Source organism: Bubalus bubalis, chromosome 6 (assembly GCF_019923935.1).
Source record: "Bubalus bubalis isolate 160015118507 breed Murrah chromosome 6, NDDB_SH_1, whole genome shotgun sequence".
NCBI classification, from domain to species: domain Eukaryota; kingdom Metazoa; phylum Chordata; class Mammalia; order Artiodactyla; family Bovidae; genus Bubalus; species Bubalus bubalis.
This window is the reverse complement of record NC_059162.1, coordinates 112,600,922-112,623,816: the sequence shown is the minus strand read 5'-3', so window position 1 is coordinate 112,623,816 and position 22,895 is coordinate 112,600,922. Positions and strand designations below refer to the sequence as shown.

Below are 22,895 nucleotides of genomic sequence, written 5' to 3'. Positions count from 1 at the left end.
TCCCTCTTAAAACAGGACTGACCTGTCTTTCTGACTAGCCTTCGACATCCTCCACCCTCCTTCAAGATGTCCATTTTCAAAGTGCAGAAAAACATTCAATTGTGTCAATGCGATGACAAGCAAGCACCTTCCATTTATAGGCAATTAAGTAGATGGCTTCCAAAGCACTTGTATGCCCAGCACTGCATTTATGAAGCAGGCAAGGCAAGCTTCACCCCGATTTTATAGACGCAGGTAAGTGAGGCTGGTAAGGGGACTGTGGTCAGACCGCCAACCCGATTTGACTTTTAGTGTGTTATCAGCTTTTAAAGAATAAGCATGTGATGAAATACCTGGTGACTAGAATCTATGTAACCCGTGAGGAGTCACATTTGAATAAGGAGTTTCCTGTGCTTCTGGCTTTCTGAACTGGGCTACCAGTCTCTTAAGAGTGTAAGGAATTAGCGCAACAGCGGCACACCCATCATCTCCCTTTTCTTCCACTTTAGTTAAGAGGATGAGCTCAGCTAGGACCATTTCTTGGGGAAACATGTGAGAAAAGCAAAAAATGCAAAAAAGTTAGGAGCCATCAAGTCTGGGTCCTAATCCAGACCCTATCTACTCTGCCGTGCTACCCGGAGCCCAGAAAAACTACCTAACCTCTCTCGGTCTCAGATTCCTCATTTGTATAAAGGGCAACAGGACCTGTTTCAGGGAATTTTCAGAAAGAAAGTGAAACAATACGTGCCAAATACTGCAGCACTCAAGCTTGTCTATACATCAGAATTACTTGGGGAGCAGCAAGAAATACTGACCCCTGTGTCCCAGCCCATTCCTGTGGTTTAGTTGGTCTGGGGTATGGCCAGGACTTTCTAATTTTTTAAAAGAGCCCCATCTAATTCTAACCTGCAGGTATGTGTAGAAACCACAAATTTAGCATGATCAGAATTCAGTGAAGGACATTAACTACTATTACACTGAACCTCATCATCAACAGAATTTGAGACCTAAAGGCACACTTCAAGGGGTAGACCTGGAACCAGAGGTTCCAAGAGTGCCCGTTTCTTCCCCCAAATGTGTCATCAGTTAGGGTAAAATGGGGGGCAAGGTAAGGAAATGCTCATTAGAAGGCATCTAAGGGCACAACCAGTCCATCCTAAAGAAAATCAGTCCTAAATATTCATTGGATGCTGAAGCTGAAACTCCAACACTTTGGCCACCTGATGCGAAGAACTGACTCACTGGAAAAGACCCTGATGCTGGGAAAGACTGAAGGCAGGAGGAGAAGGAGAAGACAGAGGATGAGATGGTTGGATGGCATCGCTGACTCAATGGACATGAGTTTGAGCAAGCTCCAGGAGATGATGATGGACAGGGAAGCCTAGCCTGCTGCAGTCCATGGGATCACAAAGAGTCGGACGTGACTGAGCGACTGAACTGAACTGAAGGGCACAAATATTTGTGTACTCAAATTGCTGCGGCGGCGGTGGGTGTGGGCCACCTTTTTCATATCCAAGTTTTCAGTAACAGTAAAGCCTACTATATCCCGACTAAAAAGTGAATTAAGACTCAAGATGTGTCACAAAGAACACCAAGGCGGAGTGTAAGGACAGGTCTTAAGAAATGAAAGGCAAACATACTCAGAGCACTATGCTAATGCTTCAAGTGAGTGCCCGCTTCAGTAACACGATGCCCGAAATAGCCCGTTTCTGGAAGCTGTCTATTTAATTACACAAGTATTGTGTGCGGAGCACCTGGGATTTACACATACAAACGTGCACGGCGCCTGCCCATGAAGAAAATCCAAGGCTTGCAGGGAAACCGTCCACAGTCACACCCAAGGATAAACGGAAAAGGGGAAAAGATACAAAAAGGCATGGGGCCGTGCCAGGCGTTGGGAACCCGGGCCGGCATCGAGGCGCGCGAGAGGCGCCGGGGCTCGGCCTGGGGTTCCTGCTGGCGGCCCCGCGTGCCTCGGCGGGGTCCGCCCGCCCGCCCCCGGGGCCCGCCCGCCCTCCGGGCCCGTCCGCCGCTCACACTGCAGGATGATCTCCTCGAACGCCTGCCTCTGCAGCCGGTCCCGGCGCCTCAGCTCCTCCGAGATGTGGCGCTTCCAACGCGGGAAGACGGCAGCGCGGAGGCCCGACGACATGTCGCGTGCTGCCCCGGCGCCTCAGCGCCGCTGATCCGAGCGCAGACTGGCGGCCGCGGCCCGCACCATGAGGGAACCAGCGGGCGCGGGAAGGCCAGCGGCCCCTGCGATCAGCTCCACGCAGAGGCCGCCCCCGAAGCCGTCCAGGACGGACTTCCGGCTCCTGACGGAAATGGCTTTGAACCGAGCCGGAAAGCCCGCCTTCTCATCAGACGTCTCGCGCCACGCGCACGCCGGCGTCCGGCGCCGACTTGAGGCGCTGGCTGATGACATCATCTCTATACCGGAAGTGCCTGTGGCCGAGATGTGGCCGCTGGGAGGCGTGCGGGCCGCGTTGGAGGCTTGGTCTGCGGGTTGGGGAAGGAAACAAAGGGCGGCTTCCGCCCACTTGCTGTCCCCTTTGCTTGCTTTTCCGTGTTTTATACTTTCTTTCCTAGCCTACCTCTGTTTTCTTCAGTTTACTGAGCAGAAGTAAACCCCCCACATGGTAACTGTGTGATCAAGGATAAGTGACAACCTTCCTAAGCCTCAGCTTCTTAGTCTGTAAAATTGCTCGCGCTCTAAATCGCTTCTGTTGTGTTACAGTCTCTGCGACCCTATGGACTATGGCCCGCCAGGCTCCTCTGTCCATGGGATTCTCCAGGCAAGAATACTGGAGTGGGTTGCCATTTTCTCCTCCAAGGCATCTTCTCAACCCAGGGATCAAACCTGCATCTCTTATATCTGCTGCATTGGCAGGCGGGTTCTTTACCACTAGCGCCACGTGGGAAGCCCAGGTGAAATGGGGACGGCCCCTAAATGGGGAAGGAATGATACCTACCGCCCAGGATTGCCGTGAGGGTTAAAAGTAGTACCTATATAATGCAATTCACACTGTGCCTGTGCATGGTAAGCTTAACTTTACCTAGATACTCCTTTTCTTTCTAAGTCTTAATCAAGTTTGGTTGCTTTAGCAAGAGCACCGCATTAGTCTTGGAAAAGACTGTTTTTTTTTTTTTAATGAAGAAATGGATTGCAAAGAACAGGTAAAGAAAATGTAATCGTTAGAAGCCTAGAAATTGTCTACTACCTAAAAGTAAATGGGTCGTTAGAAAGTATTTTAAGGGTGGGGATACAAACAGGATTTTGAAAGAAAAAAAAAAAAGTTTGCTGGTAGAGAAAAATGGGAGATGGAAGTCTCAGGAGAATACGGTATGTGTCAACTAAGTAGAATGGAAAACCTAGTCTGTAGTAGAATCACTTGAGCTCCATCTGTCTTTAACAAGTCAGTGAATTTATTGCCTGGAACTGGACGAAGTAGGAGGCAGAGGAGAGGAAAGGTATGTCAGAAACTGCCTTCTCTTTCTCTATCTAAAGTTCAGAGGACGATCCTTCACAAGCAGATAAGAAAGCCTTTGATCTCCTGTGGACCTCAGGAGTAGGGCGGTTAAGCTTCTAGAGCCACAAAGATATTTCGTTGGCAGCCAGTACTGAGTGGGAAAAACCCATGGGGATCAGAAATAGCAGGGACTTCCTAACACTGAAGCAAATGAAGAAGCAGGTTCTGAAAGTCACCAAAAATGCCTCTACGTGTAATAGTGGTACCAATCTCAGAAGAGCCTAGCCTCAGCTCTAGACAGCTGAGTATGCTGATTTCCACCCACCCCCCCCCCACTGCCCCCCCAACACACAAGATTGTGATTAAAACACGTTAATGAATTGTCAGGAACAGCAATTCCCCTTACAGGAATGTATCCAACAGATACTTGGACAAATGACCACAGAGGAAGCCATCAGCATTGTTAATAAGAATGGAAAGTTGGGCGGGGTGGGGGGGGGCGGTGGTGGTGGAAACCTGTATTTCCACCAGAAAGAAAGAAAGAAAAGTGAAGTTGCTCAGTTGTGTCCAACTCTTTGCAACCCCATGGGCTGTAGCCTACCACGCTCCTCCATCCATGGGATTTTCCAGGCAGGAGTACTGGAGTGGGTTGCCATTTCCTTCTCCAGGAAATCTTCCCAACCCAGGGATCAAACCCTGGTCTCCCGCATTGTAGGCAGACGCTTTACCACCTGAGCCACCAGGGGAGTCCTAATTTCCACCAATGAAAGTAAAATTACTGTATATTTATTGTTCAAAAACAGTTTATAATAAAAGCATTAATAAGTTCCCTACATACAAACCGTCACATTTTGAACTTTCAAAGATGGGAATGTGTGTTCTATCAACGTCAGGCATGAGTGATGTTGCAGCTTGCCCTCCATCTCCTGTTGCTGGTGATCCTTCAGTTCTACCATCTTCCCTCCTCCAGTCAGTAACTCTTCTTGCCTGGTCACTCGATGCCAGCCCCTGTATGCCAGCTGTTGTACTGTAATACCGTACTTTTTATGTTACTGTAAGATTAAAAATATTTTCTTTATTTTTGTGTTTGTTAAGTACTATTCGTGTGAAATGTATTATAAGGCTATTATGGTACAGTACTACATAGCTGATAGTGTTATTATAACTTTGTTGGACTTACGACCAAATTGGACTCACAAACCCACTCTTGGAATGGAACTTGTTTGTACACAGGTGACTTAACGGTATATGATGTAAATCGAATTGATGTAAATGTCCCTGGTCCTCATAGGGAACGTTTGTTGAATGAATGGAGAATATAATGATTAAGTTAAGGTTATAAAGCTCTGCAGGTCTGCCCTCTCCCTAACCAGCCAGCTGTGTCTAGTGCGCACTGCAGCCTCAGTGGTGGCACCTCCTCTGTTCTGCTCCCTCTCGCTGCACCCCCGTTGGGTTTACTGAGCCTCTGTTGGGCAAACTCTTCCCTTCTGGCTTCTCTGAGTTGATTCCTATTGAGTTAATTCTCAGCTCAGTAGTCTCTTCCTCACAACCTTCAAATAACTGACCTTCACATTAGGTCAGATCTCCCCATGACACGTGTGCCTCTCCATTCCAGCACTTAACACAATTGCAGCTTTACATGTATTTTATCATTCATTACTTGGTTAAGGCGTGTCTCCCCACCCCACCAGACTGTAACCTCCATGGCAAGAGCTGCGTCTGTCTTTGTTCATCATTTAATCTCCAGTAAGAGTATGAAGCCTTTCTCTTTTTTTCCCACCTTGGCCTTGTGGCATGGCTTGTGGCATCTTAACTCCCCCACCAAGGATCAAACTGGGACCCTTGGCAATGAAAACACAGAGTCTTAAAAGTTGGACTGCCAGGGAATTCCCTTGAAGCCTTTCATAGATTAAGTGCTCAGTAAATGTTGTTTAAACAATGAGTGGAATATAAAAAAAATATTGGGGCAGTAGCATGGCTGGTGGTGTTTTGTTGTATGTATTTTCTATATTTTATATGCATTTCCTAATTGTTGTGCATTATGCGTGTACGTAGGGGCGGCAGAGGATGAGATGGTTGGATGGCATCACTGACTTAATGGACATGAGCTTGAGCAAACTCCGGAAGATAGTGAAGGACAGGGAAGCCTGTTCTTTGCATGGGGTTGCAAAGAGTTGGACATGACTTATTGACTGAACAACATACATGTACTAAATACGCAAGAAAAAGTTATAGGAACAAACATTGAGGTTGTTCAGTCACCAAGTCATGTCCAACTCTTTGCGGCCCCATGGAGTGCAGCATGCCAGGCTTCCCTGTCCTTCACTATCTCCCGGAGTTGGCTCAAGCTCATGTTCATTGAGTCGATGATGCCATCCAACTATCTCATCTTCTGTCACCCCCTTCCCCTGTCGCCCTCAATCTTTCCCAGCATCAGTCTTTCCTAGCATCAGAAATGACCATAGATTTATTGATAAAATCATTTCTTCAGCTCTGTGGGAGATAACTAATAAGCAGGAACACTTCTACAATATTAAGGGCCTTGCACTCTTCTGAAAATTTCATGTATTGTAATTCTTTTAACCCTCTCAACAATCATGCTCAGTAAGGTTGTTATTGACTACTGTTAGCATCTTTAGCCTCATTTACATCTGAAGAATCTGAGACATGCAGGAGTTGAGTCACTGATCTGGGCACACCTGGGTTCAAATGCAAGCAGTTTGACCTTAGCCTCTGTGCCGGAACTACTGCACTCCACTGTGCAATCTCTGAGTCAGCTGACATTGCAGTTTGGCTCTAGAATACTTAAAACCAAGAATAATTTGAAATGATTTGAAATCAGGGCCCAAGAGGGAGGGTATCCTGGCAAGGAGCAGGTGTGTTCCCAGGACCCTGAGGGGAATGGCTGGAGGGGGATGAGTAATAGGAAGGCTGGGGGAAGTGACTTGTCTGAATATTCCAGAAACAAATTATGGATCTTAAGAGTGGTTTGTGTTGTTGTTTTCCTGGTAAATAGTGATTGTCTTAAGGATTCAGCATGCTTTTTTGGAGAGCAGCAATGGCACCCCACTCCAGTACTCTTGCCTGGAAAATCCCATGGACGGAGGAGCCTGGTTGGCTGCAGTCCATGGGGTCGCTAAGAGTCGGACTCGACTGAGCAACTTCACTTTCACTTTTCACTTTCATGCATTGGAGAAGGAAATGGCAACCCATTCCAGTGTTCTTGCCTGGAGAATCCCAGGGACGGGGGAGCCTGGTGGGCTGCCGTCTGTGGGGTCGCACAGAGTCCGGCACGACTGAAGCAACTTAGCAGTAGCAGCAGCAGCATCTATGAAATGGATTCTGACGGTCTGGAATGGATGTACAATAAACGTGAAATGATGCTCTGCTTCTGAGGAACTCAAGTCCAACCTTCTGAGGATGGGCCTATTGACTCCAGTCTTTTCCCTTTGGGTCCTCTTGCCTTCCTTTAACTTTCAATCAGCAAGTGGTCAAACAGTCAGGTCCTAATGTGGGTCAGGCTCACGGTTAGTTCTGCCTGGAAACAAAGACAGTCCAGGCTTGGATCCTGACCTCAAGGAGCTCACTATGCAAGAAGGAGAATCTGAATGTGATTATTTATAAATATAAGGACTTACAAAGTAAAAAAGAGCCAGCCGGAAGGCAGTGCCCAGGGGTTTTGATTCTCTTCTGTTCTTTTTTTCTCTTTTATTCTTTTTTAAAAATACAATTTCCTGGTTTAAAAAAAATATGGCTCTTGATCTTTATTCTCTATTTCCACTCCTTTTTAGCTCTTCTCAAAAGTAGATCACTTAAAGTGAAAGTAAGCCAAGTAATGGAGAAGGAAATGGCACCCCACTCCAGGATTCCTGCCTGGAGAATCCCATGGACAGAGGAGCCTGGCAGGCTACTGTCCATGGGATCGCAAAGAGTCAGACACAGCTGAAGCAACTTAGCACTCTCGCACACAAGATAAGTTAACCATGTTCCTGTGTTAACTGTTTATTGTAGCCTAGTAAACCTAGTGATTGCTAGAGTGAACCAAGGATAGCCAAGAATCCAACTGACATGGGTTTTCAGACATGCTGATGATTCCTCCAAATGTCACTTTTTGGATGATAATGATGTTCCCTTTCAGGCATGTGTCGCTCAACATTTTTACCCCTTGGCTTTTTCTCGTTTCCCTTTTCTTAGTGTTATTGTGTTTGCATACATACAAGTAAGTACTACAGGACATTTTCATTATAAAGACTCTCCGTGCCCATGGACTAAACCCCATGCCGTTCTCCTCATCCACTCCATATATATGTATATTGACATGTAGATTTCATATTTTAAAAATGACTATCTGACATGGGTGTTATCTGACATGGGGTATACCCCAATGCAAGCATTATAGTAAAGTTTAACTTTTTAAGAGAAAGTCCTTGTTATCCCTTCTATAAATTAACAGCCAAGTGTCTGGAATGGTGGCTGGAGGATTCAAGATGGCACATCTAACCAGCTGGGACAACAGCTAGAGAGGGTGTGTGTCTCTGAGAATTTTCCCCCTTGATTTGCCTCTTTACTCTTTGAAGACATGATAAAATTTCTCCCAGACACTACTGCCCTCTCCCACTGGATTGAACCTGGGTCTCCGGTGTTGCAAACAGATGCTGTACCATCTGAGCCACCTGGGAAGCCCAATATAAATAATACCAACTTGAGTATTGTTTGCAAAATTAGGTAAATAATACCTAATTGAGTGATATTTCATGCCAGGCACTTTGTTGTACGTGGATTAGCTTACTGGATGCTCACAACACTACCATGTAGGTACTGTCAGTATTTCCTCTTATGGGTAAGGGAATTGACACGCAGAGCTCAAGTAGCTTGTCTGATGTCACATCGTAAGAGGCAGAGCTTGGATTCAGTGGAGGAAGCTCTCTGCCAGAACCCAGCCGTTTAACCATCCATGTCTGTGCTGTGTTGTCAGGGAGTCCGGGTTCCGGCTGGGGTTTTTCAGGATGAGAGAGAGAATCAGTGAGAATGCTTAAGATCACAGGCAACAGACATGCAATTCGCACTCCCTTAAGGGAAAGTATGGGTGTAGCATCAGGCTGGCAGGAGGATGTGGCTGGACTGGAACCCGGATGCAGATTCTGCCTCTTTGCCTCTGTCTCCCTGTCAATTGCTGCATCCTTCGTCTTGTGGTCCAGCTCTTTTTGTTTCCCTGGTGGTGGGGTAATGGCTCCTCCAGCATCTCCACAATACAAGCAAGCAGTAGACCAAGTTGGCATCTCCGAGTCCCAGGTCTAAATTCCTGGGAGGAGAGGCTGCTGGACTTGCCTGTGTCCAACGATCCATGTGGCAAAGAGGCAGGGTCAGTCTTCCCTCCGATGGCGGGGAAGGGACATTTTCCAGGAGAAGGGAAGTATAGGACACAACTGTTCAGGCTGCCCAGCTCCACACCCCCATTCTTTTATTAACAATCCACCCTCCTGGCTACGGGCATCCCAGGGGGCTCAGTGCTGAAAGAATCCATCTGTCAATGCAGGAGATGCAGTTTCGATGCCTGGGTCGGGAAGATCCCCTGAAGGAAGAAATGGCAACCCACTCCAGTGTTCTTGCCTGTGTTAGGTAGTTAGAATAGGAAAAAGGAGTCCAGAATGGCGGTGGCTAAAAGACAAAGAAGGGGAAAGCCCGTGAAAATAGAACAAGGGAAGATCTGAGGACCGGAGTGAAGACCTCAGGTAGAACAAACAGCACTCCTGGCTAGACCAATTTCCACAGGGCAGGCCCAGGGGGAGAAAAAACATATAAAAAGAGGAGCCAAAGGGCCAGGGCTCACCCTTGCTCTCTCTCTTTTGCTCTCTCTCTCTCTTCTCTTCACATCCTTTGGGTCAGCATGCCCTCATGCTTTGAGGGTGTATTTTCCTTTATTTTCTAAATAAAACTGAGCTGTAACACGGAGCTGTAACACTGATCTGTCCCAGAGCTGTGACACGTCTGTCCAAGGGCTTTAATGTTGGTCTGTCGCTTCAAATTTTTGTTGTGACAAGACAGAACCGAGGAAATTACATATTTCCTTGACACCTGGAAAATCCCGTGGACGGAGAAGCCTGGCGGGCTACAGTCCATGGGGCCACAAAGAGTCAGACACGACCAAGCATGCACGCACGCTCCTGGCTATAGTCCTGTTTTCCCCCTGACCTTTCATGCAACAAACTGGTCCCAGGGGTAAGCACAGGAATCCTTGCCTGTCACTGTCCTCCACAGGAAGTTTTAAACTGGATCTGGGAGAGAGATCCTTTTTCTCCTTTGGTTAGGAAGTGAGGCTATGCTTGGGGACCTGCTAGTGGCCATGTCCCCTCCCAGATCTCATGGAAAGGTTAGCCTGAAAAAAATGGAGCAAGCACACGGGGGGAAGAGGAGACGAGAAACCAAGAACCTGATGGCATTAGAGTCCTGGGTTCCACCATTCCTGAGGGCAGCCCAGCCCCATCTTCCCAGTCTGGCTACCTGAGCTGGTATGTCCCCATGTTTCACTAAGGCTTCTTTACTCTGGGCTTTGATTTTCTCTTGCCACCCAAGAATCCTGATTAATTCAGCAGGCAAGCTCAAGCCTATCCCCTCTCCAGCAGATCTACCCGACCCAGGAATCAAACCGGGATCTCCTGCATGGCAGGCGGATTCTTTACCAGCTGAGCTACCAGGGAAGCCTCAAGGAAACACTAGGACTGGGAAACAGAACGGTAGTGCCCCCACAGGTGGGTTTTCCACTTTAAAATCTTGACAAAAGTAGGAAGGTCAACCCACTCTTCTTACCATGCATGTTTTGTATTTACCATCAACCCATTTCCAAATTTCTTGGGAAAAGTTTCTGGATCTGAGGTCTCATGAACTTCCAAGTGAAACTCTGTTCTGAATAATAGTGTCTGCTGATGAGAGAAAATTTCAATAACCTCAAAGTGATTCCTAGTCAGCCTGGAGATATTAGCAAACACTATTGCCATGTGTTAGAGCTGTGTTGCCACTTCCCTCTCAACAGAAAGTGAAGGCACGCCATCTCCACGACTCAGGATATTCATAGTTCTGCAGAGTGTCTAGGCACCACTGCGTCCTCACACAGTAGTACCGCATAGAAAGCACCCAGCCTCGGAATAGGTGTTTGATTAAACAACAAACTATGGCATCACTGACTCGATGGACGTGAGTCTGAGTGAACTCCGGGAGTTGGTGATGGACAAGGAGGCCTGGCGTGCGGCGATTCGTGGAGTCGCAGAGTCGGACACGACTGAGCGACTGGACTGAACTGAACTGAACTGAAATAAATATTGCCTATCAGGAGATGGGGTTCTTTGTCAAGAAAACAAGTTGACATTTTGTCTTTTAAAAGGCCAACAACTGAGGCAGCAATGTGTTGAACTCTCTCTACAGATCTGGATGCCCGGACACTTCACCTTCCGGAGCATGCATGAGTGTGCTCAGTCGCTTCAGTCATGTCTGACTCTCTGCAACCCTATTTTGTAGCCCACCAGGCACCTTTGCATGGGATTCTCCAGGCAGGAATGCTGGGGTGGGCTGCCATGCCTTCCTCCAGGGCATCTTCCTCGCCCGGGGATGGAGCCTGCATCTTTGGCGTCTCCTGCACTGGCGGGTGTGCTCTTTACCACTAGCGCCACCTGGGGAGTCGCACCCCAGTTAGGGGTGTGTGTGTGTGTGTGTGTGTGTGTGTGTGTTTCCAACAAAATTAGTCCCTTTTGTTTAAAAAAATTACAAATAAGTGTGCAAAATTAAATTTCATGATTCAGTTCAGTTCAGTTCAGTCGCTCAGTCGTGTCCGACTCCTTTCGACCCCATGAATCGCAGCACGCCAGGCCTCCCTGTCCATCACCAACTCCCGGAGTTCACTCAGACTCACGTCCATCGAGTCAGTGATGCCGTCCAGCCATCTCATCCTCTGTCGTCCCCTTCTCCTCCTGCTTGCAATCCCTCCCAGCATCAGCGTCTTGCAAAATTAAATTTCATGATTAAACACACATGAAGTAAAACGCATACCTCACATTGGAGCCCATAGACAATGTTAGTTGATTCCATGACAGTAAAACAAGTGGCAAAACCGAGAACTTGCTGCTGCGGATATCAATGTTGTAACCTGAAATAAAACATAAAATTAAGCTTAAAGGGGGTTTAAGAAAATTAAATACATGCCTCAGGAAATACTAACAATATAGAACCGATAGCCTACTTTAGTTACCAAATGTTAAAAAAAAAATATGTTCCTCTCATTTCCAGAATGTTAGCGTGTAGCTATGTTTAAAAACCGGCAGAGAAGATGAGGAGAAAGGGAAGTGGAGCTGGCCAGCCAGGGAGGCAAGGGTGAATGACCTTTCTGCTCTGGTTGGGAAGGGGGGTGGTAGGGATGTATCTAGAAGACAATCAGATCTTGGATTCCTGCTAGTGGCTCTCTGGCACCTTATTAAACTGTAAGCTTATTGGGACTTCCCTGGCGGTCCAGTGGTTAGGAATCCAGTGGTTAGGACCCCTGCAGGGGGCACGGATTTGATCCCTGGTCAGAGAACTAAGATTCCATGTGTCAGGCATCATGGCCAAAATGGAAAAAAAAAAAAAAAAAGCTTAAGATCATCTTTCTCTTCTCAGGTCTCGACTTCTGTTTACGGAAACCCTGCACCTACCCCACACCCATTACCGAAACTTTGAATGTTTCCTGCTTCAAGAGGTGTGAGGAGTGGACAGGAGAAAAAGAAAAACCACTCATCATCTCACTCAAGCAAGAACTTAAGTAAGATGTGGTAAGTCTGAGTGTGGGTGGACTAATTTACTAGGGGAATTAGAATGGCAAGCAGACTGAAGTCAGCATTCCCAATGTCAGCAGTACTCAGCCCTTGTGGAAGTTAGGAGGATTTCAGCTGCAAACAGAAATCTATAACTTGTAATTTAAACCAGGGGTTAGCAAAATACAGCCAGTAGCTCAAATCCAGTCCATTTGCTTTTGTGTGGTCTTCAGACTCAGGAGAGTTTTTGCATTTTTTAAATAAAGAAGGGCCTGAGTTGGCCTTGAGTTTATGTCCCTCAGATCTCCTACTGGGCAGTCGAATTGACTGACAGCCCTTGATGCTTCTCTCTGACTCCACCGTGGGCAATAAGCCTTCCCTGGGCTTTCCTCCCTTGGGCTTCCCTGGTGGCTCAGATGGTAAAGAATCTGCCTGCAATACAGGAGACAGGGTTTGATCCCTAGGTCAGGAAGATCCCCTGGAGAAGGAAATGGCAACCCACTCCAGTATTCTTGCCTACAGAATTCCATGGGCAGAGGAGCCTGGCAGGTTATAGTCCATGGGGTTGCACAGAATTGGACATGACTGAGCAACTAACATACATACATATGCTTCTGATGGAAGCTTGCCGGGGTCCAGCCCCGGCTGATCCAGGGTATTCGAAGGAGAGACGGCTAGGCGACCTATTCAAATGTTAATTAGAGATAATAAAGAGGAATAGAATGAGGATAGCTCAGTAGGAAAATTCAGTGGAGAAAAGAAGCTGAGTGGCTTGGTTTACGCGGAAAATCAATATAACCCGTGACACCAGGTTAGCTCTGACCACGGAGGCCACAGGCGCCCTCTCGAATAGCGGAAGGTGCCCCACCTTAGACACCTTCTCGAGTGGGTCTTAGAAGCCCAGGCAAATAAATGGTCGCAGAGGATATCCACGCTCCAGATGGACGCTCAGCTGGAAGTTAAAGGGAAGAATGACATGGGGAGACCAAGCGTTGGTGAGCAAGGCCCATAGCTTTATTTTCAACAGGGGCTTTTATACCCTAAGTTACACATAGAGGATAATAGGGGATGCAAAGTCAGCAGTCTTTGATGCTTATCAAAAACCAGGGTTTCTTTCCTGCAGATTTATCGTATACAAATGGTTTAGGTGATTTACATCATCTTCTGGCCAGAGGCCTATTAACATTTTATGACTCTTGACAAGCACTTATCAACAAAGACTTATTTTCTCTAAGAGTAATTATTTTAAGGTTTGGCGCCATCTTCCGAAGATAAGATTACGTTCCTATAGGGTGGATGTGTAATGGGTTTACAAAGGAAAGAATTTACTACCTTAAGGGTCTAAAGTTACTAACACCAGGCCACTACTTATTTTTTCTACATACCAACTATATTAATTAATGCACATTCAAGGATACAATTCAAGGGATGTGAAAACTTGGCAACAAACATTGGCTCATCAATGAAATCTTTTACTAGCTTTATTCTGACAGTTTCTAATTCTCTGAGAGGCTCTAAGCTATTTGAATATCTTAAGCTTCCCGTGCCTCTGGAGGCTGGGAGGCTGTAAACAATCGTATGCATAGCTGTAGGTGTCCGGGTAAACTTGTCAGGCGAGTTAGAGAGCCATCTGAGGGGTTTGGATTTAAACACTCCTAATTGCCCAGGAACTTTATTAATTGGAGCTGTAAGTTAACTCTTTGACAGAGAGAGTGAGATGGTGGTGGGGGACAGCCCCCAGTAAAGTCAGAGGTGAGAGCACAAAGCAATAAAGTAGGCAGACTCTGGTTTTTTGGGGGGTAGATGCTCGAGAATATCCGGGGGCACTCCCGAGGCTCGATCCCGCCTTTGCGTATGCCGAGCCCCCTTCCTCATGACCTTTGTCACGAGTGGAATGTCTCTCGCCGGCTCCCGGCAGAAGCTCAACCATGACGGAGCACGCTGGGAAACCAAGGAGGTGGGGCCTTTGGGAGGTGATTAGGTTAGGAGGCTGGAGCCCCACTGAATGGGATTAGTGCCCTGCATGGGATTAGTGCCCCCATAGGAAAAGACCATCTGACAGATGACTTCTCTCTTCGGAGCTGTTTGCAAACCTGGAAGAGAGCGCTCATTGGATATAAAAACTTCTGGCACCTAGATCTTGGACTTCCTGACCTCCAGACTGTGAAAAATAAATATCTTTATTTAACCCCTCAAGCTGTGGTGTCCTCTTAAAGCAGCCAGAGCTGATGAAGACAGATGCCCAGTCGTGTTTAGTGCTAGATGATCACATGATGTTCGTCTAGATGAAGCATCACTAGAACTCGTTGCAGGCTGAAAGCCTTCCTTTGTAATTTCCATTCTTCCTTCTCTCCCTCCTGGGGTCTGGCCGGCATGTGGTCTGACAGCTCCCCCGGCCTCATCCAGTGACCCCCGTCTCCCTGCTTTCCTCCCAGGCATCTCCCTATGTAAGTCTGTTGCATCTAATCCTGCCTTGACATGCGCTTCTCAGGAAAGCAAAGGAGATGGTGATGAAACCCAATTACCAGGAGGATGGAAGAGGTAGGAGCTGCCAGCCCTGCTATAGACATTTTGGGGGTCCTGCCCCCCAAGTCCATTCTCTTTCCCTCTAACAACATCTTGGGTCTAGGGGCCTATGTTTCCATCACAGGCAGGATTAGACCTTTCTGACCCATTGCTCTTTGGAGCACCCATGGACACTTGACCCAAGATGGGCCAGATTCCTCCTCCACAGATCCAGGCATGGGGAGCTGGACTTTGGGGTTGGAGTAGCTAGGCGGAGCCAGGGCAAAGCCAGAGAGACCAGGAGTGAGAGGGGAGCCAACTGTGAACAGAAGCAAGGAACACGGGCAGAGGAAAAGTCCAGGGAAGACAGGGGTCAGGGAGGAGCCCTGCTCTCCATGCCGAGTGCTGGAGCCTGCGAGTCATCAGCACTTCCTTGCCTCTCGCTTCCACGTCTCCACCTGTAGCTCGTTTCTCTTCCTTGTAAGAAGAGAGCCTTGACTAAAATGGAAATCTAGAACCTCACAGCTGGAAAGCCCCTTAAACATAGCTTTATGGCAGAGACTCAAAGCAGGGAGTTCCCTCCCCATCCTGCCTTCCTTTGCCAGGATCAGAGGAAATGAACCAAGTGCGGCTTCAGCTCCTGGGTCTGGAGCAGGGGCTCCTAGCAGGGGAGGATGGCCTCACGGAGTCCTTTCCCAGGTCTGGGTTCATAATTGGGGAGGTGACAGCTCCTCATGCTACCACTTGCGGGGGGTCCTGACACCCTGCCTGCCAGGTCCCAGGGTGACTTCTCATATGAGGGCTAAGAAGGCAGGTCTCCTGCAGGGCAAGGAGGGGGCGAATGGGGGTCTTCTCCACTCCTCCCCAGCAATCCTGCGCTTCTGGTCTGTCATGAGTCACAGCATCTCTAAGATCCATGAGTGTGAATTTGCTTTACCTTTGGATAACTAAATAGCCCATTTCTCTGAGTTCTTCCAAAGTAAATGCAGTCTGGGCAGATCTTTTAAAGGAAAAAAAATCAGGGAACGCCCCTGCTACGGAGGTTCCAGCTCTAGAAACCCAGACCTGTTAGCAACCTTTCAAGCAGCTTTTCTGCTAAAAATTAAGAAACAAAAACTTAAATCCCATTGTGGGTGAGCGCTTGTTTTATTGGCTGATGCTACTTTAAAAAACAAAAACAAAAAAAGAGTGCCTTTACTGAAAGATAAAATATCCATTGTTGTTGAGTCTATTCTGGCTGAGATTAAAAAAAAAAAAACAAAAAACCTCTATAATTTCAGCTGATATTTAGTGAGTGAGGTTCAAAGAGAAAATATCAAGAAAATTCAGAATTTTTTAAGTGGCTGTTTTGAATTCTTGAATTTTGAAAAAAGCTATCAACATGGCTCCAGGTTAATAAAAGTCACTCTCAGGGGAGGTTTTGGGGACTGCTGGAAATGTGGTGCATCTGTCAAGAGCACGTAAGAGCTGCAAATCCAACCCTGAAACTAAGTATCAGTGGCGTGCTTGCTGGGTCACAGGGTAGATGTGACAAAAGCTGTCCTTGAGCACACATACACACGCACACACACACACGATGTTTTCTGGAGTCTGTCTCTTCGTATTTGACATCTGTATCCCAGGTGGAATGATTTGCGTATTCTGATGCTGGCTTCAGATCCATTATCCAACTCATGGGAGGAGTCAAGTTAAATGTAGAGAATGCAAACAAGTGACATTTCAGCCTGAGTTAATAGAATTTGTTTTTGACAGAGCAAATGACCTTTCATCACACAATTATCTGGGGAATTTATAAAATCTCTTAGGAACCTGAAAACACACTTGTGATCAGAAGCACTTTTTATTGACAGATTTGGTTTTTGAAAAATATGTCCTAGAGATGGAAAGTTATACCAAGAGAAACTTTGAAGGAATCTATCAGCACTTTCGGAGAAGGCAATGGCACCCCACTCCAGTACTCTTGCCTGGAAAATCCCATGGATGGAGGAGCCTGGTAGGCTGCAGTCCATGAGGTCGCTAAGAATCAGCCACGACTGAGCGACTCCACTTTCACTTTTCACTTTCATGCGTTGGAGGAGGAAATGGCAACCCACTCCAGTGTTCTTGCCTGGAGAATCCCCGGGACGGGGGAGCCTGGTGGGCTGCCGTCTATGGGGTCGCACAGAGTCGGCCACGACTGAAGCGACTTAGCAGCAGCAGTACTTTACCCAAGTAGTCTACGTCTCGCCTTTCTCTTCTTGCTGGTATTTTAGTCTTGATGAAAACACTTACGGCTGGTTTCGTTTATTTATTTATTTTTGATGTGAACCATTTTTTAAAGTCTTTATTGAATTTGTTGCAATATGCTTCTGCTTTATGTTTTGTGTTTTTTTGGCCTTGATGTATGTGGGATTTTAACTCACTGACCAGGGGTCAAACCCACACCCCCTGCATCGGAAGGCAAAGTCTTAACCATTGGACTACCAGGGAAGTCCCTCTAAGGCTGGTTTTAAAAGGCTCTTCTCCCCCTGAATATCTGATCATTTTGGTAAGACTGGGTTCCACCAAGGTTCTGACTCTAGTCAGTTATAAAAACGGAGAAGTCTAAATACATCTGGCCATGTAACTTTCCATACGTTTTTACAACTTTAAACTTCCATCCATGCGTAGAATCACTTCTTTGCCAGTTTTGGTAGTACAATTAACAAAAAAACTTTGCTATTTGACAGATGACAATTGTACCTGAGTATTGCTTTAATTTGGTAAAATTGAACATTTTCCCATCTATTTGTTTATTCATGATTCATTCTCTTTGGGGTAATCTCTATCTAAATCTTTTGCTCATTTTGTCTAGTCAAGAAATAGACAATTTCCTGTGAATTGCTTGGGGGGAAAGCCAGGAAGAGCTGATCAAAAAGAAATTTTTTTCACAATTTGTCCAGATCCTTTCTTTATAAGGCAGATAGGATGTGGTCAAACTGGTTGCTGAACCAATGAGAGCGTGCACATTAGCAAACATCTTCTAAGGAAGTTGTGAAAGTTCCTCACTTGGAATTTTATTTTTTTGAAGGTTTGTCATATCTGAGTGTTTCCATAGCATAGCATTTCTGTGGGCTTCCCTGGTAGCCAAGCTGGTAAAGAATCCGCCTGCAATGCAGGAGACCCCAGTTCTATTCCTGAGTCGGGAAGATCCCCTGGAGAGGGATAAGCTACCCACTCCAGTATTCTTGGGCTTCCCTGGTGGCTCAGATGGTAAAGAATCTTCCTGCAATGCAAAAGACTGGGTTCGATTGCTGGGTTGGGAAGATCTCCTGGAGGAGGGCATGGCAGCCCACTCCAGTATTCTTGCCTGGAGAATCCCATGGACAGAAGAGGTTGCAAAGAGTCGGACAAGACTGAGCGACTAAGCACAGCACAGCATTTCTGGATCTTTGGATGAAAATGTCTGCTAAGGTATTGTTATCAGGGTGGTCTTCTGAGGGAGAATTAGACAAATCTATTTAAGAAGGACATGCAGTAGTCTTGTAAGTCCTCCACCGTGGCAGCCGTGTTGGGCAGACAGCTCTGAGCAGTCCACAGGGGACACGGTGATGGCTGTTTTGCATTCATTTGGACCCAAAGATGGAGGTGGTGGTGCCTCTCCGTAGGACCTACTGGATTGGCTGGTGTGCTTTTTAGACTATCTTTTCTTTAGAGTCTTGACCTCTTTTCTTCTTTGGATCTGGGTCCCTTTGTGACTTAAATAATGAACTCGACAAACATTTACTAAGTTCCTTGTGTACGTGAAACACTACTCTCGGGACTAAGGCTAGAGCAGTAATTTCTGCCCTTAAAGAGCTTCCATTCTAATGGGAGATGCGAAAACTAAACATATAATGGAGTGAGTTATGTATGTCTGAGTGTGATGAGAGCTGTGGACGAAAAGAAAGGGTGGAGCAGAGTGCGGGCAATGGTGAGGGGTGGGGGCGTAGTTTGTCTATCAGTAGCGTGGCCAGGATGGCCAGCGTGGTGGACGTCATTGAGAAGGTGAAGTTTTAGTAAAGACCCGAAGGAGGGGAGGGAATCAGTTAAGAGGTTATCTGGGGGAAGAGCAGCCAGGCAGAGGCTCAGCTAGAGTAGGCTCGGTAGCAGATGCATCAGGAGCCCACCTGATCCTCCGCAGCCAGTGCATCCAGCCTGTGTTGAAGTGAGCGTTAAGCTGAAGACAGTCCCCGTCCCTGGAGGGCTGCCCTTGGCTGACCAGAGCTATCTCCCCTCCATGAGATGCCTGAGCGGTGGTCAGTGACTGGCTGATGGGAGGGGGCACAGGTGCCCGGTGTCCTTGCCTCTGAGATGCAGCGTATGTGCCTGAGTGCCCCAAGGACAGACTGAAGATAGACTTCTCCAAGTTCTGCCTAGCTTCTTCCCCTGATCTATCCTGCTTCCCTCTATGCCTGCCCTGCTGCCTGGAGTGAGAGTATTTTGTCGATAAATTGCCAGGCACAAGAAGCCCAGTCTCAGGCTCTGTTTCTAGGGAGTCTGATCTAAGACAACCCCAAGACCAGAGCTTGTCTCAAATGTCCAAAAACCAGCAAGGAAGCCACTGGGGCTAGAGCACACCTCCCAGAGGAATGTACACATTCAAACACACTTGCGTACAATTCTGCCTCGGACACTATGGAACTGGATTCAGCAGCCAAGGCATCTTTCAGGGCTCCTGCCTGAGGGCTGGTAGCCCCACAAGGTGACTTCCTGATACACCATCCGTGCATGCATGCTTAGTCACTCAGCCATGTTCGACCCTTTTCGACCCTTCAGACTGTAGCCCTCCAGGCTCCTCTGTCCATGGGATTTCCCAGGCAAGAACACTGGAGTGGGTAGCCATTTCCTCCTCCAGGGGATCTTTCCAACCCAGGGATTGAACCTGTGTCTCCTGCCTCACAGACGGCTTCTTCACCTGCTGAGCCATGGGGGAAGCCCCTGTATACCATCCATTCCTTCACCTAAGTTTTGCAAGGGTACCTTCTCAGAAAGAACTTTCTGTCTTCCGTTAGGAGAAGCTGCCTATTTGCATCTTTCCAAAGTTGCTTTCCTAGAAGATTACAGAATCCATCTACTATGAACTGAACAATATCCCCCGCAAAATTCGTATTTTGAATCCCTAAACTCAAGGTGGACAAAGAGCTTTCAGGAGATAAAGCTAGATGAGGTCATAAGGGTGGGGCCCTAATCCAATAAGATTAATGGCTTTATTAGAAGAAGGGACAGAGAATTCTCTTTCTCTCTCTGCTGTGAAGACTCGGAGAAAATAGCCATCTGTGAACCAGGAAGGAGTCTCTTACCAGCAACTAACTGATATGGTATTTTGTTATGGAGTCTGAGCAGACCATTAAAACTGCAAAACCATCAGTACCACAAACATCAGCTTTGAAAACTCCAGCCTCACGTTTGTGAAGAACACTTTTGTGATCCTGTTGGGAGACAGTTCCTGCAATGCCCCTCACCCAAGCCAGGATGTCCTTGGGCCACTGACGGAGGGTTTACAAATGGGAGGCAAACCAGGACTTAATTTTCTATTTTCACACCTAACCATAAGATGGAAGCATTGTAAAAGGTCTGAAGCTAGAGACTGAGGGAGACATTTCTTAGAATTTTAATCATTTCCTGTGTAGCTGCTGTTCTGTGAATACACGGTAATCTCCTCTTGTACAGAAAATTAATTCTGATAGGTAATTGGTTTATTTTTTGATGTAAAGTGCTTAACCCACCTCCACATATCCTGGCAACATAACCAAGCTCTTGACAAGGTAAGCACCAATTTGGAGCCTGCCGCATGGCTCATGATTCTCCACTTTTCTTGTGTGAACTTTGCCAAGTACCCTGAACCTCTCTGAACCTCAGTTTCTTCCTCTGTAAAGTACAAATAAGACCCACCCTGCAGAGTAATGAGGATCAAAAAAATGAATGCATGTGACACGGCATTTTTTTCCTTTGGCCAGAAGGCATCCAGTATTAGAACTTCTCTGAGCGTTCTCCATGGGTAGCCTCCTGGATCTGTGTGAACTTACCTTGCTTGTGATTAGATTGGCATGTGCGCAAGCCGAGAGTTGGAGATCTGGGAGAACATTCCATGATCCTAGATAGACACCTGCCTCCAGGCCAGTGATGAAAAGGATACCTGGGTTGGGAGTGGCCCTGGGCACGAACAGAGGAGGGAGGTGGGTCTTTAGGAAAAATGGACTAGTTAGTTCCCAACTAGCTACACCAGCCTTACCTGGGGAGGAGATGTTTTAAATGCACATTCCTGGGTTTACCTCTCCCCTGTCCTCAGAGCTACTGAGTCAATTTCTCTGTGGGTGGCCCCAGAACCTGTACTTTTATTTTTTAAAACACTTTTTATTTTGTGTTGGGGTATAGCCAATTAATAATGTTGTGATCGTTACAGGTGGACAGAAAAGGGACTCAGCCATACATATCCATGTATCTATTCTCCCCCAAACCCTGCTCCTATCCAGACTGCCACATAAAGTTCAGCAGAGTTCCCTGTGCTATACATAGGTCCTTGTTGGTTATCCATTTTAAATATAGCAGTGTGCACATGTCCATCCCAAACTCCCTAACTATCCTTTCTATCCATCCTCCCCTCCAGCCCCTGCAACCATAACAGAATCTGTATTTTTAAACAGCACCTCAGATGATTCTTATGCACACCTGAGTTTGAAGGTCCAGTAGAGCCACATCAGATTTTACAGTCATTAACAGGTTACTGTAGATTCTGCACCTAAGTGACAAATAAATGTTTTGAATGGCTTGCTTAGAGCAGTTTGCAGCTTAAATTTATTCCCCATAGCAAGCAGTATTCATAGGCTATTTATTGACCACAAAATTTGGAGCTTATTATATGTCATCTAGGATTAGTAATGACATTATGTAAAATATTCCTCAAGCCATGTATTATCACATGTACATGCTAAGTCGCTTCAGTCATGTCCAACTCTTTGCAACTCTGTGGACTGTAGCCCACCAGGCTCCTTTGTCCATAGGATTCTCCAGGCAATTATAATGATTTAAAAGGAACAATGGAAACCCTTTTTCACATGTCACTGAAAGTCAGTTAAGTCAAAGATGAGGAAAGACCCATAGTGGTCCCTGGGGCTTCCCAGGTGGCACTAGTGGTCAAGAACCCGCCTGCCAATGAGGAGATGTAAGAGACCGGGTTGATTCCTGGGTGGGGAAGATCCCCTGGAGGAGGGCATGGCTACCCACTCCAGTATTCTTGCCTGGAGAATCCCACGGAAAGAGGAGACTGGCGGGCTACAGTCCATAGGACTGTGCAGAGACACGGCATGCAGGCACATGCAGTAGTCTTAGAACCTGGGCATCATCAAGACCATTGCATCATGAGATCTGAGTTTTGTCTTGCTGCTTGAGGGTCTGATGCCAAGATGCACAGCCAATTAAATGGCAACAAAATGCATTTGCAATGAACAGAGAGCAAAGGTTCACTTAAATTTAGCATTCTGACTTCATTAAAAATCTTTATCCCCATGCAAAGAACACGCTGTGAAAAAGAAATTAACAGAATGACATGAAACAACCCCTCTGTCATCTGGAAGTCTATACTTAGAAACATTTCTAAATGTTTCCGCACCACTGGGACTGTGCAAAAGATTTTCCTTTTCATTTTCCTACACTATGAACCAGAACCAAAAATTTAAGACGCTAGTTTTAATATTTTTTGTTAACACCACATTGTTGAATGGTGTTATATGCCAACGACGGGAGAGAAGGGGTAAAAAAACCCTGTTGTCCACATGTTGCAGCATGAATAATAATTGCGTGAGTGGAAACAAAGAAAGAGTGAGCCTCAGAACTCTATGGACTGTATCAATTTCCATGTCTCAGGATGCCACTCAGTAGGCTCAAGGACACAGTGCTGGGTGTCAGAGGTGCCATCCTCGTGGGTCTTTGGAGGTGGACACCCCCAGAGCCTGATCATCTTGAGGAAGCCTTACTTGAGGAGTTTCTGGTTACAGTGAGTGCCCCTGGGTATTCACTATGATTTTCACTTTTCATTTATTACCTTCAAGTGTGCACATGTGCCAAGTCGCTTCATTTGTGTCTGATCCTTTGCAACCCTATGGAGTGTAGCCCACCAGGCTCCACTGTCCATGGGGATTCTCCAGGCAAGAATACTGGAGTGGGT

At 46.7% G+C, this 22,895-nt stretch overlaps 1 protein-coding gene across 4 annotated transcripts in view; it reads right to left on the bottom strand.

Moving 5' to 3' along the window:
• Positions 1-2,286, bottom strand: part of ATG16L1 (autophagy related 16 like 1) — a 43,556-nt gene extending 41,270 nt beyond the window's left edge. For 3 of the 4 annotated variants that reach the window (XM_044945294.2, XM_006041756.4, XM_006041757.4), the window contains exon 1: positions 2,017-2,286. In XM_044945294.2, coding sequence (XP_044801229.1) covers positions 2,017-2,131 — 115 coding nt within the window. In that variant the 5' untranslated portion in view covers positions 2,132-2,286. The remainder of the gene's footprint in view (positions 1-2,016) is intronic. The other variant, XM_044945295.2, reaches the window with a different exon arrangement.
• Positions 2,287-22,895: the final 20,609 nt, after the last annotated feature.